At 38.4% G+C, this 15,834-nt stretch overlaps 1 protein-coding gene across 1 annotated transcript in view; it reads left to right on the top strand.

Annotated features, from left to right (window-relative positions):
- The window catches only part of UNC93A (unc-93 homolog A), a 544,463-nt gene that overhangs the window by 388,325 nt on the left and 140,304 nt on the right, over positions 1–15,834 (top strand). The window contains exon 6 of the mRNA XM_044069054.1: positions 6,555–6,690. Coding sequence (XP_043924989.1) covers positions 6,555–6,690 — 136 coding nt within the window. The remainder of the gene's footprint in view (positions 1–6,554; positions 6,691–15,834) is intronic.

Here is a 15,834-nt window from a genome sequence, read left to right as displayed (position 1 = left end):
TCCACATTACTTTCCTAGTCAGTGCTGTTACCTGCACCTTACAAGTCTTACTACACTACCCTATAGCCTTAGTTTGGACAGTGATTTGGCTGTCGTCATCGTTACACATAAACTGGTTTTACCTGCAGTATAGACCTCTTACCTGGTATACCTGTGGAGGGAATGTTTGTTAACACTAACTGCTTCTACACATACTCCCAGATTCCAGGTTGATTTAGTGCACATATCCAACTCTTTCTGCACAGACTCTGGCCATGTGTTGACCACATGCTGGTGTGCCAGGACATATCTAGAATATTGCCCTCTTCCACCTTTAGTGACCTGACACGCACACATATACATGCTTTCCTACACAGTTATATTATGTAGCACAGTGTGTTGACAGTGATCAGTGATACTTTTGAATTCAGAGAAACTGCAGCACTTACAATTCCCTACAATACCAGAGTGAACAGTACCAGTACAGATTATAATGGTCTTTATTTCTCAGCACAGTGTTCGTATCCAACGTACCTGTGGGAGCAATGTTTGTTAGCACTACCTGACTGTTGCCACACAAACTTCCAGATTACACATTAGTATTATGCACATACATCTCACTCTATTACTGTATACACTCTGGTCACAGCTTGACAACATGGGAGTGTAGATAGGACATACTTGAACTATTACTCTCCTAACAGTTTTGGGGGTTGCTACAGTAACAGATTTGTTCTCATAGATGTTTGACAATCAGTTGTATTCCCTGTTTGCTGGCTAAACATCTGGGATCATCCCACAGACTTACCAGGGGGACAGGCAGCAGATATGGGCCCATATACTGGACATTCTGACCTCATCTGTACAGTTGTGGGGTATGATTCCGTATGCAGGCTACATCCACAACCAGGATTCAGACCATGGCTGTGTCTGCTACAACTTAAACACTGTCCATCACAGCTGTGTCTGCTATATAGACATTGCTGTATATCTCCTATATGCTTTCTGTCTTATAAATCCCCTGTGCTTTTGCATTCTGACCTTGTATTACAACACTCTTATACAGATCTCCTAGACAGTAATATTTTGTAAGACAGTGTGGGCGACAGTGATGTGTAATACCTCATTATTCAGAGCAAGTGCATCAGTTGCAATGCCATACAATGCCAGTGTAAACAACACCAGTACAGGGTATTGTTCTTGTATTTCAGGGCACAGTGTTGGTATCTGGCAGACCTGTGGGAGAAATGTTTGTTAGCACTACCTGAATGTTCCCACACACAGTACCAGATTCCACATTACTATTATGCACATACATCTCACTCTGTTACTGTACACACTCTGGCCACAGCTTAACAAGTTGGGGTATAAATGGGACTTATGTGGCTTCTTAGTCTCATAAGGTTTTGGGGAGTTGCTAGTGTGCCAGCTTTGTTCTCATAGATGTGTCAATCAGTTGTATTTCCTGTTTGCTGCCTATATGTCTGGGGTCATCCCACTGATTTCCCAGGGGAACAGCTTGATAGGCAACAGATATGGGCCACATTACTGGACATTCTGGGCATATCTGTACAGTTGTGGGGTATGATTCTTTATGCAAACTACTACCACTGGCAGGATTCAAACCATGGCTGTGTGTGTGCTAAACAAAACAACAGTTCACATCTCAGTTGCTTGTTCTATTTGAGTTTTATTGTCTGCATTTTCCCTGTTTTCTATCTATGTGTCTCTCAGTTGTGCTAAATGGCCTCTGGGGATTACACCAGTCATATACAGGCATTCCTACACATTCAATTTATGGTGCACAGTGTGGGTAACAGTGCTTAATACAACAGTACTATTACATGATTGTAAATCTACATTACCATATGATACCAGAGTAAACACATGCAGTCCAACAGCTATACCTTTATTGTCAGGCTGTTATGCTTTTATTTATATACATACTGTATGAGACTCTTCCTGCCATATTCTCCAGTGTATGCAGTACTTGCCATGAGCAATATAGGTATTATACAGGCAATTGATTTACTACTACTTTTAGTTTTATTTCCTATGACAGTAAATGTATGAGTATTACTGACCTGCCTCGCATCGCAACCTTGCCAGGTGACTGATGTGGGCCTCCTGGTTTGTGGCTCACTCTGTTGCAGCTGTGGGGGACATAAGAGGAATATTTAGCCATACCTATCCATGATATACCTGAGCTGACAATTATTACGCACATAGTGGGGTGATACTTACACACAACTGGAACATCCCCTGCTGCTCTAGCCTCTTGGATCCACTGGTCCAAGAGGTCCCCTTTACACCGCTTCAGGTCAGCATAGTGATGCCTAACCTGCTCACCAGTTCAGGGTATGCTAGTGGCACTGGTGCGGTCATGGGCAAGACGGTCCCAGACCTCCACTTTATATTGGGAGCCCTGGTACTGGCCCTGCAGCAGTCTCTGATCATGGTCTTTGATAAGGAGTCCTGCCATGACTCTGGACTCCTGGATGCACCAGCACTGCACCTGAAAGCACACACCTTCTCCCCTTACTGCCATTGTGCCTGCAAGGGGAAGCTACAACCAGTTATGAGATGTATTCCCGCCTCTTGGGTTTAAGTAGGGGCAATTTCCTGCACTTTTCTGTGATTGGCCAGTTTTGAAAAGGTTAGGCTATGGGCAAACTTGCTTATCTAGGGTTGGCATTGTTTAAAGGGGTATAGCTCTGGGCACACTGAGTTAGCTAACCTACACATTGCTTACACCTCCTAAGCTGGCCTATGCAATGCTTAGCGTTGCTTACATTAGACTTTGCATTATAATTCCTTTTTGGTATTGATTTATTATTCATTACACCTTATATGTATGCCTGGTATCCATGATTCATGTGTACGTACACTTTATGGGGTCCTTGTGTTTTATTGAGGACTTCAACACTCTATTACAATTACACCTGACTTCTGGGCTTACTGCTGTACTCCAGTTCACATATTTGTTATGTAGTGGGTTAAGGCACATATGTCTGTATACTGATTCCTTTCACAGGTTTAGTTTGGTTTTACTATGGTGAAGACTTGTTTGCTGATACCTCATTCTTCCTTACTTTTGTGATGGCTTGGTGGTTAACTACTGTGACTATGGTGTATAGGTCCTGGGTTTAAGACCTGCATTGCTGTTTATTTTGTTGCTGGGCAGAACAAGGGCCATTGGATATAGAGTGATTAAGGCACTTTTGAGCATTTGTAAGCAGGTTTGCGTGGGTTTGCATGACAATAAGCAATGCTAACCTCCGGTTACATCTGCTTACAGAGAGTTACCTTCAGAATTGCTTAACCTGTGTGCGCATTGCTTACCCCCACGCAAATGGGCTTAAGCTCACTTACTAGTGCTTATATATACTTACTTCTGCTTATTGGTGCTTAACCCTGCTTACTAGTGCTTTATTCATTATGATACTGACATCTCACATGTGCATTTACTGCAGTACTCCAGTTCATAAATATATGTTATTTAGTGGGTTATGCAACATAAATATTAGTCATAACATGGAAAATGGAATGTGCTGCAGTGGGACTCGAACTGGGAATGCCTGCTCGTAAGTCGAATTATCTGCCGACTACACTGTTGCTATGCTGCTTCATTTGCATATATCTTCCTTGTTATCCTCTTCAGCCATTTAAGCTGCATTAACCATAGCTAAACGATGGGCACACCCGCGCACCTGCGGTTAGCTTTAATGGGATTAAAAAAAAAAAATAAAAGGGCTTGTTCATTTTATTTCTGTATACTTTTGCTGTTGTACACGAGGAGGACTGTTGGTGGGGATATGCGGACACCTATGAGTGGTCTCGCTCATTTCTTACCCCTTTCTGCTATTCTTCATTGGGGGGTCATGTATATTCTGAGAACTCTGCTCTCAGACTCACCCCCTGCACTCTTACATGCTCCATGTAAGATTAGGAGCTCAGTCAGCACTCCTCATTAGCCATCCTGCTCCTAAATGGCTGCCTCAGGGCAGGACTAAGCTAGTCCTGCACGGAGGAATAGTAAATCTGGGGGATAATCTTACATCAGTCTCTAAACTTCACAGCTTATACTGACAACATTATTAATAAGGTTAACTCTTAGCCAAAGCCGTCTCATAAAATCTCCTACCTACTATCCTGTATTGTCCACAAGACCACGACTAAAAACATCATTCTTTCAAAACTTGAATATGGTTTACCTTTACTGTTTTCTTACTCTGAGTATAATACTCAAAAAGTTACAAATCACTAAAAATAAAATAGCTAGATATGCCTTTCTTACTGATTCTTAATCACATTATTGCAACCTTCTGCAGCTCTAAATTTGATCTACTACAAAAATGAAAGATCCACACATCTACATGCTACCTTACTGTGTACAATTCTAGAAGACAGCTACTGCCCATTGTTAAAAAAAAAGCTTCCTCTCAGGAAGCAATCTTATTCATTAAGAAATAGCCAAGCCAACACAATTTTATCAAGCCACTACTTTCAAAACAGATTTTGTTTTCAACTACACCTTCTCTAGACTAGGCCCAGCTGTCCGGAACAAGCTCCCATCTGAAGTAAAGTCACATAATTAATTATTATTTTTCAAGAGGGCATTGTTAAATTACCTCTGCAGTGAGGTGGCTCATAAATGCTTCAAGGATAATGGCCAAGAATCAGTAACCAATGCATTTCTCCTACTATCATATGCCCTTCATTGTCATTATTTTCAGTGTCAATATCATTTTAATTTTCATTATATTTACCAAAGTTTTGTGTGTTCTGCACTACTTTCTTCACTTATTCCCATTTCTGATTAATTATTTATAATGTTTTAGTTTTGAATCTCATTATATTAAACCCATAAATGTCCCTTTTTCACATTTGCAGTGAAACAGTTTACATCCGTTTAAGTGCTCTTTCTTCCAATATCATGTAGAATGCTTTAAAGAGTATACATTAATAAAAAATGGGTGGCCCAATCCAATATTGGGCTTCCATTTTCAAGAATTGTACAAATACCTAAGTTTTCCAACCATGTCTGTTTTTCCATTCTCTGTGTTATATTATACCAAGTCATGTAGATCTCTTTCAGATATTATTGTATGTGTAACAGAAACATTATTAGTTCTAAATGGCATAACACTCAAAATCATGCCAATTAATATAGAGATTTTCAATGGCAAAACTTTACTTTTATCAGAAATAAGATACACAAATGTAGCTCCCAGCTTGTGAGTTTCAAATAATTTATTTGAAAAAGTTTGGGCACCATGATGTGTGATAGATGTTATATCTGGCACTTAAAATCCAGGTTTTTTAACTAATTTATCCTAAACTACATAATTAATTATCAGTATGCTCTCAATGATGTTTTTATGGCAAAAGTCCTGTATTTATTTGTATTGCCATTCTATTTTTCACTTGCCTGACCTTTGCATAGATCCATGGCAGGCAACATTTAAAATTAAGTGAGCACAAAATGTATAATCTGCAGACAAAACAGAGATGGCAGCCACTTCTAGTCAACACACCAGACCTTCTTGCAGCTTTTATAATGTAATGATATTTTGTCCATAAAAATCACAAAGAGAATTTATCCTTGTTGGACCCTGGTGCCTGCTATGAATTAATTTGACTTAATTCCAATTGGATGGAAAAATAGATACAGCTCATACTGTATTCATACAGAGAGCAAATAGCATACAACTCTAGCACCCTGAACTGCACAGAGGTCCCCTCATAGTACATGCCAGCCCATTCCATTATAAGCCTATGCCAAGTCTGTAAAACTAAGCTTGTGTGAGTTTGCAAATTTCTACACAGTCAGGGCCGGCCTTTGGTCAACTGGTGCCCTAGGCAAAAGGACTCCACAGTGCCTCCCACACCACCTGGTGCACCTATCCTGGCATACCTATACCATACAGACATAGGTGGCTGCCTAATTGGCCTATGCCTAAGACCAGCCGTGCCCACACCCTTGACACAACCAAAAAAATGCTAAAGAGCTTAACCATTTGTTCATGGCCTGAGTAGAATCTGCATTGTTCCTCCTGAGACTAAAAGTTCAAATACCAGCTACAAGCTCATACCTAGCACTCAGCATACATATCAGTCAGTAAACTGGAGTATTTGGCTTTCTTGGAGTAGCTGCATAATGTATTTGGAGGGTGCCAACTTCTGACTCTGTAGTCTTACTAAGCAAATTCAGTTCATTCATGGAGATTAATTGACATTCCTGGATGTGATTAATTGGGAAGACTCTTCTATGCAGTCTCAACTTAAGGTTGAGTTGCTAATGATGTGAATGTCATGGACTGTCCATAAGAAATGCACTATATGAACCTAAGGTGAGCGATAAGTATACCTGCTACCTTATCACCTTGGGTTCAAGTCTGATAACTAATTTTATGATTCATCAGACCACCTGCTCTACAAACTTACATGAAAAGAGGGGGTTGATCTGACATTTTCTTCTCTGTTATTTATGAAGTTGCTGCATTTTTATCACTGCTGAAACACATGTATAAGGCTTTTTTTAAGCTTTTAATTGTTTATTTCTTTTTTTTTAGTCTTATGTGACCTGCGCCCTTGGAATTCAGTTTGTTGGTTTCGTAATGATTTGTTTTGGTGCTGCTAATGCACTCTGCTCCATCTTGTTTGGGAAGCTGTCTAAGTACGTTGGAAGAATAGCCCTGTTTGTACTAGGTAAATCTGAATGGCTTTTGCTTTTTACATTCAATAGCACTATACCAGCTACACACACACAGACACACACACACACACACACACACACACACACACACACACACACACACACACACACACACACACACACACACACACACACACACACACACACACACACACACACACACACACACACACACACACACACACACCATAGAGAACACTGAATAACTGAAGCTGTCTTTCCAAATCAGAATAAATCAGATTTCTTTCCAGGTATGTTGGATAAGTTATTTGAGCTTTCTGTGTTAACTGGATGAAACATATCCACAGGAGACCCATTCAGCCATAAACTGACCACATGAGAGGGCAATGCTCTGCCTCTGTATGCACATTCACACACAAATGTGTGTGTGTGTATGTGTGCATGCGCTCGCACTTGTGCTTGTTTGTGTGCCAATAGATAGATAAACAGGTACATATATCATGGTATATTCAACACCTGGAGACTTACTATGTGGTTTCAGTGCATTTATGAACAGCACTTTATTTACAGTGCAGTTATACCAATTGAAGGTCACTTCCAATAAACAGAGACATGCCGTCTAGTTCACTTTTTAAATACTCTTAAAAAAAATAAATAAATAACAGTCCTTATGTGATGGTGCAGCACCAAATAAGCTGCCTATAGCATCCGTAGCATAAACTCCACATGTAAATTCCTTGTAACCTCCAGTTACTTTCTAAGTAAATCTACATTTTTGGTATTCCACAAGTAAATTTATGGCATCATTCAGGTATGGTCACCTCCAACCATCTCTGCTTTTCAGAAACAGGACAATTCTTAATCTGTTTACTGTATACTGTTTTTCTATTTATGGTTACAGTGCAATATATGGAATGCTAAGCTTGCCTATGAGTACATGAAGTGTTATGAAGCAGTGAATTCACACTTTGTTGCGATATGCTATAGTCCGCTCAGTTGTAGTTGATTACAACAAAAGAAGCAGCGATCTCTTTTTGACCATAGTTGTGCAGCCATGGAGTTTTACACACACACACACACACACACACACACACACACACACACACACACACACACACACACACACACACACACACACACACACACACATATATATATTTAAATGTAAAGGAGTAAAGAGAGATGTCACCACACTGGCAAAACCGAAGTGTAAAAGTATGTATTAGGACTATGATCAGAGTTCTGAGTTGAATAGCCAATGATTACTCAGTTAAACCTAGACATGCAGTGGTACTCTGCTGACACAAGACGTGTCTGTTACAGAAAGGAATAACGTGAGTGAAGTACTGATGGACATGTTTGTGGTTTGAGTTGTGTTAGCTGTATAGAGAGACTGCTTTAGGTATGTTACTGTGATGGTTTATTTGCTGACAATTTACAAACTCTGCAATGTCTGAATGTCAGAATGAGGATTAGAATATCAATGTATGGATCATGCATATATATATATATATATATATATATATATATATATATATATATATATATATATATCTATATATAGATCTATTTCATTTAATCATACAACTACAATGCTGAATTCCAAAAGAATAAAACATGATGCATCGAAACTAAAACACTGAAAACACTATAACAAACATAAAAATTGCAACCCTATACCTTTGCAACATGTAACCCAGTCAATTCATGCTTCCAAACTCCAAATCAAGCTCCATAAAACCGCGCAAAAGTATATTATTATATAACTATCTCGCACACCAATCTGCATAAAAGTAGAACAACCTCAAAATAGATAGTTTAAATGGTCGAGTCCTAATTAACACATCACAACACTTACTTTCTTTTCCCTCATTTCTGCACTGGGGCAAGCCCCCTGCACCCCCCACACCCCTATAAATTAAATATACCAACTCAAAGATCGCACTAACTTGCGGAAAAAGGCAAATGACCTATACGTACATAAAAGTGGTTTACCTTTTAAATAAAAGGAACTGTTCTACATGCCTCTGATTGCACCTACACTGAAAAACTAAACATCTGCCATGTTGTTTTTGTTTTGTTTTTCTTAGTTACGGAACAGAGTAGACATTTTTAAAGGAATACCATCCTCCATAAATGTTGCAGCGCTATTATTCAACAAAATGACATGCGACAATTTGAAATTTCAATATTCAGAGATGTCGACTTTATCATCTTGATAATTAGTGGTTTAATGTTGTATGATTAAATGAAGTAGATCTATATATATATATCTATATATATATATATATATATATATATATATATATATATATATATATATATATCTATATATATATATATATATATGTGTGTGTGTGTGTGTGTGTGTGTATATTTGTGTATTTTTATATATATATATATATATATATATATATATATATATATATATATATCTATGTTCATAGGTGTGTACTAGGCTAATGGCCCTGGAGCCTTTACAAGCCTAGCCTGTAGGATTACCCTGGCATTGTGCCACCCGACCTTAGTTCCCAGTGCCTCTGTTGAGTAGAGCCACTGGAATGATCCCCGGGGTGAATTTTCTATTTCCCATCCACTCATGAAGATTTCTCTTGAAGAGGGCCAATGAGGTGCTCTGCTTGACATGTATGGGAAGTCTATTCCATAGCATGGGCAGCCTCTGGGTTATGAACCTGTCCCTCCAGCACGTTCTGTTGATTGTTGTAATGAGGTTGAGGTCTCCGGAGCATGTGTTGCAGAGGGATTGGGATTTCTTTAGATGTAGCATTTCTAACAGGGCTGGGTCAGACATGGCTTTGTAAGTTAAGCAGAGATCGCCTCTAAGTAGGCGATATGAGACAGAGAATAGTTGGAGTTTTCTGAGTCTGTCCATATAGGACAATATTTAAGGCCTAGGATCCTCTTTGTGAGGTACTTTTGTGGTCTCTCCAGTTGTTGCAGGTGTCTAGTGAGGTACATCCCAAATGGGGCATTGTACTCGATGATTGGCCTAATAAAGGAAGAGTAGAGGGAGGCAATGACCTCTTTCTTCCTGGATGCAAAACCCTTAGTAATGAGATGTGCCACACAGAAGGACTTTCTGACCACAGTGGCAATGTGGTGGTCAAAAGAGAGGTTGCTGTTAACCTGTGTTCCCAAATCTCTTATAATGCCTTCTGTGTTCAGTGGACTACCATCGATGTGGTAATTCATGGGAACCGGGTTTTTCCCAAAGGGGATGACAACAGATTTTTTGGCATTGAGCTTAAGGCCATGGTTCTGACACCAGTCATTGGTCTCAGTGAGGCCTTTCTGTAGGATGTCAACACTTGGGGAGTTGATAATAGCTCCCAACATGCAATCATCTGCAAACTTTGTCAGCCAGAGTCCCTTTGTGTTGGTCTGGACTTCAGAGAAGTACATACAAACAGGAGAGGACCCAGGACGTACCCTGTGGGACTCCACTCATGACTGGTTGGCAGTCTGACTTGGAGTCAACTACTTATATAGATATATATATATATATATATATATATATATATATATATGTGTGTGTGTGTGTGTGTGTGTGTGTGTGTGTGTACATATGAGATATATATATATATATATATATATCTATATATATATATATATATATATATATATATATATATATATATATATGTATATATATATGTATATATATATATGTGTACATATATTTCACACACACACACACACACACACACATATATATATATATATATATATATATATATATATATATATATATAAACACACACACACACACACACAGGCTTTTTTGTGACTGTATGCACCGGTAATGCCCTTTGCATCTGGTCACACAGACGCAGAAGATAAAAACAGGTTGGAAACACCTGTTGCATCTGTGCGTCTGACTGTTTACATCTTCTTCTTCCACATGCATGGAATTTGAATTCCAGAAGACATTTGGACTGTGGACTAGAAATGGAGAAATGAGAGGTAGGTGTGTGTGTGTGTGTGTGTGTGTGTGTGTGTGTGTGTGTGTGTGTGTGTGTGTTTAAGACGTAGGTAGGCCGGTTTGTGTGTGTATGCGGGAGGTGTGGTGTGTTTGTGTGTGTGTGTTTATAAGAGGGAAGTGGGGGACCATACCTCTCAATTGTCCAGATTTTCGCAGAATGTCCAGATTTTTGCCTTATATTTTTGGTCTGTCCCTCATAAAAATTTTCTTTTTTTTTGATAAATAACTGGGATGATCTAAGTATTATAGTTACTAAATAATGACATGCATTTGAGTTTCAGACTTCATATCCTTCAGAAAATGCAGTTCAGAAAATGCAGTTTAATACAAATCCTGTCATTTTAACAACTTTCTAAGTTTATAAGCGCAATATTTAAAATGTGCCCCTAGTTTTAGGCCTTTGTGCTCCCCCCATTATGACAGGATTTGTCCAGATTTTTTGTGCTAAGAGGTTGAAAGGTATGGTGTATGTGTGTGTGTAAGAGGGATGAAGAGAGATGTGTGTGTGTGTGTGTGTGTGTGTGTGTGTGTGTGTGTGTGTGTGTGTGTGTGTGTGTGTGTGTGTGTGTGTGTATAAAAGAGGTAGGTAGCATACTCCTCATCTGTACAGTTTTTTTTTGCAGAATGTCCAGATTTTTGCCCCATATTTTTGTCTTTTCCTCATAAAAAGGATTAAGGTTGATAAATAATGACAAACATTTGAGTTTTAGACTTCATATCCTTTAGAAAAATGCATACTAACACAAATCCTGTTATTCTAGCAATTTCATGAGAGCAGTATTTATAATCTGTCCCCATTTATTTTAAGCTTTGTCCAGATTTCTTGCACTAAAAGGTAGAGGTGTGTGTGTGAGATAGTGAAATGCCCTAGTTATGGTTAGCAGGTGGTTAGTAATTTGCTTAGGCTCAAACCCTGTCACTTGGACTGTAAAAGGAGGAAATGAGCTCCACGCTGGGAGCAGATGAAGAAATAAGACAGTATCCCGACCACCTGATAGAGACCAGAGTGGATAAGTGATTCTTTTTACATTTTTGCCATTTTTAATATGCACATGCAAGGACAGAGGGAGTTGTAGTAGCAGTATCCACAGCGACAGGGATACGTCGTCTTGTTTTTGCTTAGTGTGCGTAGCAGCAAAAATTATTATTTCAAAGTGCTTTCGTCCATTTCTGTTAATGAAGTGAAGGGCTTCCTCAAATCTAATTATGCTTGCAGGTACTAACATGGTAACTCATACTACTGATTGTTCATGTCAAAATATTAACAGTTCAGAAGTGACATTAAAATAATCCTCAGATAATTAAGTTACAGTGGAAGAAACAGTAAAAATCAAAAGTCTAACAAACTACATATAAATATATATATATATATGAAATTAAACATCTAGTACTAAAAATAAAAATGAAAATTAAAATCATCATGCATAACCATGAGAAAAAAACAAATAAAAAAAAGATGTTGCCTTCAATAAAGGCTATGTTTAGCAAAAGTTATCATGGCCCAGTCTCTTTAAGTGAAGTATGCTCTTAATAGAGCATGTCTGATTGAGTCTGGGTTTCCAATAAGCTTTAAGTTGAATTTGCCATTCAAGTTCTTCCTTCTCTAGCTTTCCATTCAGTTTGCCTTGTAATGGGCCAGAATTTATTCTAATACATGAAAAACAAACTTCTCTTAGTTCCTGCAGACCTGAGCATGTCTGGACACTGGCTTGTTGAAGTCCTTAAGCCTGATGTCTAAAAGGTGTTTGGTCACTCTTATTTTGAGATGGTTAATTGTTTTTCCAATGTAAAATGCTTTGCATTTTGTTTATCTTGCCTGGTATATACATGAGTATATGCTGATTGATTAAGAACTTGTCAGTTTAACATGAAAATACTGAAAGAAAGATCCATTTCGTAGTCAACTGACAATCACTTCTTCATCTAGTTCTTCCCTTTATGACAGGGAAACTCACATACAGCAATGAGCTCTACCCTGAGACTTCTAACATTAAAATAAAAATTACTCCAGAAAACACCACTTTCCTGGGGTGGTCAACCCCTCTGCACACCACACATTGGGAGCTGCAACCCCATAGCTCCATCCTCACATCCTTGTAACTTTATACTATCTGTGGGACTGCATAACAATGCATAAAAAGCATATTCCCAATACCTGTGATACTGTACACAAAACTGTCTGGAAATGCCAATCAGATGTGTAATCAGTTGATTGTGAGGTTGGTATAACAGTTAAGGTGTTTACCTTACAAACACAAGGGAAAGGGTTTGATTCTTCCATGGGGCAATTGGATAGACTTAAAATGGCCCACAAGGGCAGTTAGCCTAGTACTAATCTATGAACCTATCTATGAACACGGCTCAGCTTGCTCAACCAAATTAGTAGAAGTACAGCAGGGACTAAGAATACGTACTTTCGCCATTGTTGTGTGATCTCAGACTTTGTATATAAAGCTGGGGGGTGGTGAGGGCTCATGGGGACTTACAGAATTTTTTATCATAATGTTAGAAGTTTTAGCTTAGTATTCACTGCTGTATGTTAGCCTCCCTTTTGCAAAAAGAAAACTAGCTGAGTAAGTCATGGTCAGCTGACCATGAATCTCAATAATTTTTTTCAGTGTTTTTTGCTTCAACTAGTTTAGTTATTGATCAATCAATATATACTGCTATGTATATACATTTATAATGTTGTCAGTGAAGAATGTCGACAATTTCAACCATCTTGGGACTACCCAAATTAATACCATCTCTCTAAATTCTGAATTAGATAACATTTAAGAGGTAAAATGACCACTGTTCTCCATAAACTTTGCTTAACAAATTCCACAACATCAGTCACTTTCATGGATATTAATCACTGTAATAATACAGAACTACAGAGGATTTTAGATAATGCTGTTGTTTGTCTTTCGGCTTTTTCCCATTAAGGGATCGCCACAGTGTAACTCTGGTCCGCTAATGATTGGCAGTAGATTTTTTACGAAACGCCGAGGTGCCAGCTCGATGCCCAACGTTCAACAAAGGCATGCCCATTTACACATGCATGTCTTTCGAACGCTACCCAACATAGAGGACATGCAGACTCCACACAGAATGCACTCCCAAGCAAAGCTGAGAATCGAACGGGAGAACCTCTTGCTGTGAGGTAACAACACTACCTCTGTACCACCATGGAATTACAGAGGATTTTAGATAATAAAGAGCAAAAATAGATTCCAATAACTCTGGCATTTTAAAATCTGAGCCTGGACTCCAGGTCTCCTCTAATTTATTCCTTTGTTAATTTATTTTCCCTTGAAGAAGCTGTATTCCTTTTTTTTCTTTTCAGTGTATCTGTAAACACTACTAATTACCTTTTTTATAGAACTAAGCCAGAACCAGATCATGGTCAAATGGGGCCTTAGGCAAGGTAATGGATCCCCCCAACACCTCAAGCATCCCTCCTGCCAGCCCATGGGTATTTTCAACCCTCTACCTTGGTTACAGGAAACAAGAGCCTGAAGCCTCTACACCAGCTATCAGATTCTAGCCTGCTCACTTAATTATCAGGGGTGCATTTTCAAGGAATGTGAATTTCATTGTTTTTTCAGTTAATTGGGTTTCAGTGCATTTTCAAGGCATTGTGAGTTTCAAGGAAAGAAAAGTTTACTGGTGCTCACTATAAGCCTGTCTTCAGTGTGCAGCAGCTTTGTTTAGTAAATGACCATCAGTGTTCGTGCTATATGTCTTGAAAGTAGTGTTAGTAGTACAACAGGTAACATACTAGTCTTTAGTGCATAAGATTATGTGTTCTACTCCCATTCCATGTAGATGGAGGGCTGATTCTCTGGGTTTCTTTAAGGGGTATGGGGTTGCTGCCCTCTTTTAGATGAGATGCCTAGTAACAATGAAACTGTTGTTGGTTTGTCAGTCAGTCCCTATTGCAATAATTTAACACAGGCAATTTATTCTTCAAGGGCAGTAGGCACTGACTTTCTAGATGAAACACTGAAATGTAAAGTTGTTTGCCAGCAGCAACCTCTTCATTAGTTACAAATTTCGTCAATGTGGAATTGTTCGGATGACTTTTACTTCTGCAGAAATTGTGCATGGAATTATATGACAAAAGTCTGAGTAGCCTTTTATGGTTAAAATATCCTGAAATGAGCCGTTTTGTCATTATTGGTTCATACATTTTGTTTCATTGTTTACTGGAAAAATGTTCAAAACTACAAATTTAAAACACATTCTTAACAAGTGGTGCTGTATTATACAAGGAATATAATTTGACAATCAGGAAGGTGAATCGAAGAACACATATGTATGCATGGTCCTAAAAATGTGTGCAATGGGCCTGTGGTTTGAAAACAGCCCAAAGGTAAACTTACTCCACCACTGGCCAGATATATTTTCTTTGAATGTGGGTTTCAGTGCCATTTTAATGAATGTAAGTTTCAAGGGCAGAGAAGTTTATTGCTCATACTAAGTTTTGCATTTTGAGGCTGTATTGTTTTGTTTTACAAATAACTACCATACCAAAGTTTGTGCTATAAAATTTGAAATAAAAGTTTGAAATGGAATTGAAATATCTGTATTCCTTTTAGAATTAAAGATGAAAATAGTATGTACACTGACATGTTAGAAGAGTGGTTTTGGTAAATGCGGAGAATAGCCAGTAATGATACACTGGAATGGATGTGGGGGGAGTGCTGGGGGGTGCTGTCAGGGGGGTACTGTAGGGTGGGGCCCTGCTCTATTACACTGCCTAGGGCCTCATTTGACCATGATCTGGCATTTCTTGGGAGGCTTCATTAAATTTAACCATTTAATTTTTTTCTCGACATTCATTTTTTTCCTATTTTTTATTCTTTCAAAAATTGCTTTTCAAAGTAGTTTTAGAAATGTTTGACAAATAAATTGCCATTGTTTTGTTTTAGTTTATTTTGAATTTATTGACTGGGTTAGGACACTATTCACCCTTGACAATTTGCAGGTACAGCCTGGGTGAATAAATTCATAAAAGCACAATAAAAAGATTATTTTTATGATACAAAGTACAGTGCATAATCTAAGTGAAGGTAAGGTCTCCTCTTCATGATTTTCCCCAAATGATATGACATTTTGGTTTCTGTTGGGCAGGATGGGTGTTTAAGAAAACTAAGATAATTCTGTGTTGTAATAGCAGAGAAATAAA

Source organism: Protopterus annectens, chromosome 1.part0 (assembly GCF_019279795.1).
Source record: "Protopterus annectens isolate FY-2018-M chromosome 1.part0, PAN1.0, whole genome shotgun sequence".
Lineage (NCBI taxonomy): Eukaryota > Metazoa > Chordata > Ceratodontiformes > Protopteridae > Protopterus > Protopterus annectens.
This window is presented reverse-complemented; position numbering and strand designations above follow the sequence as displayed.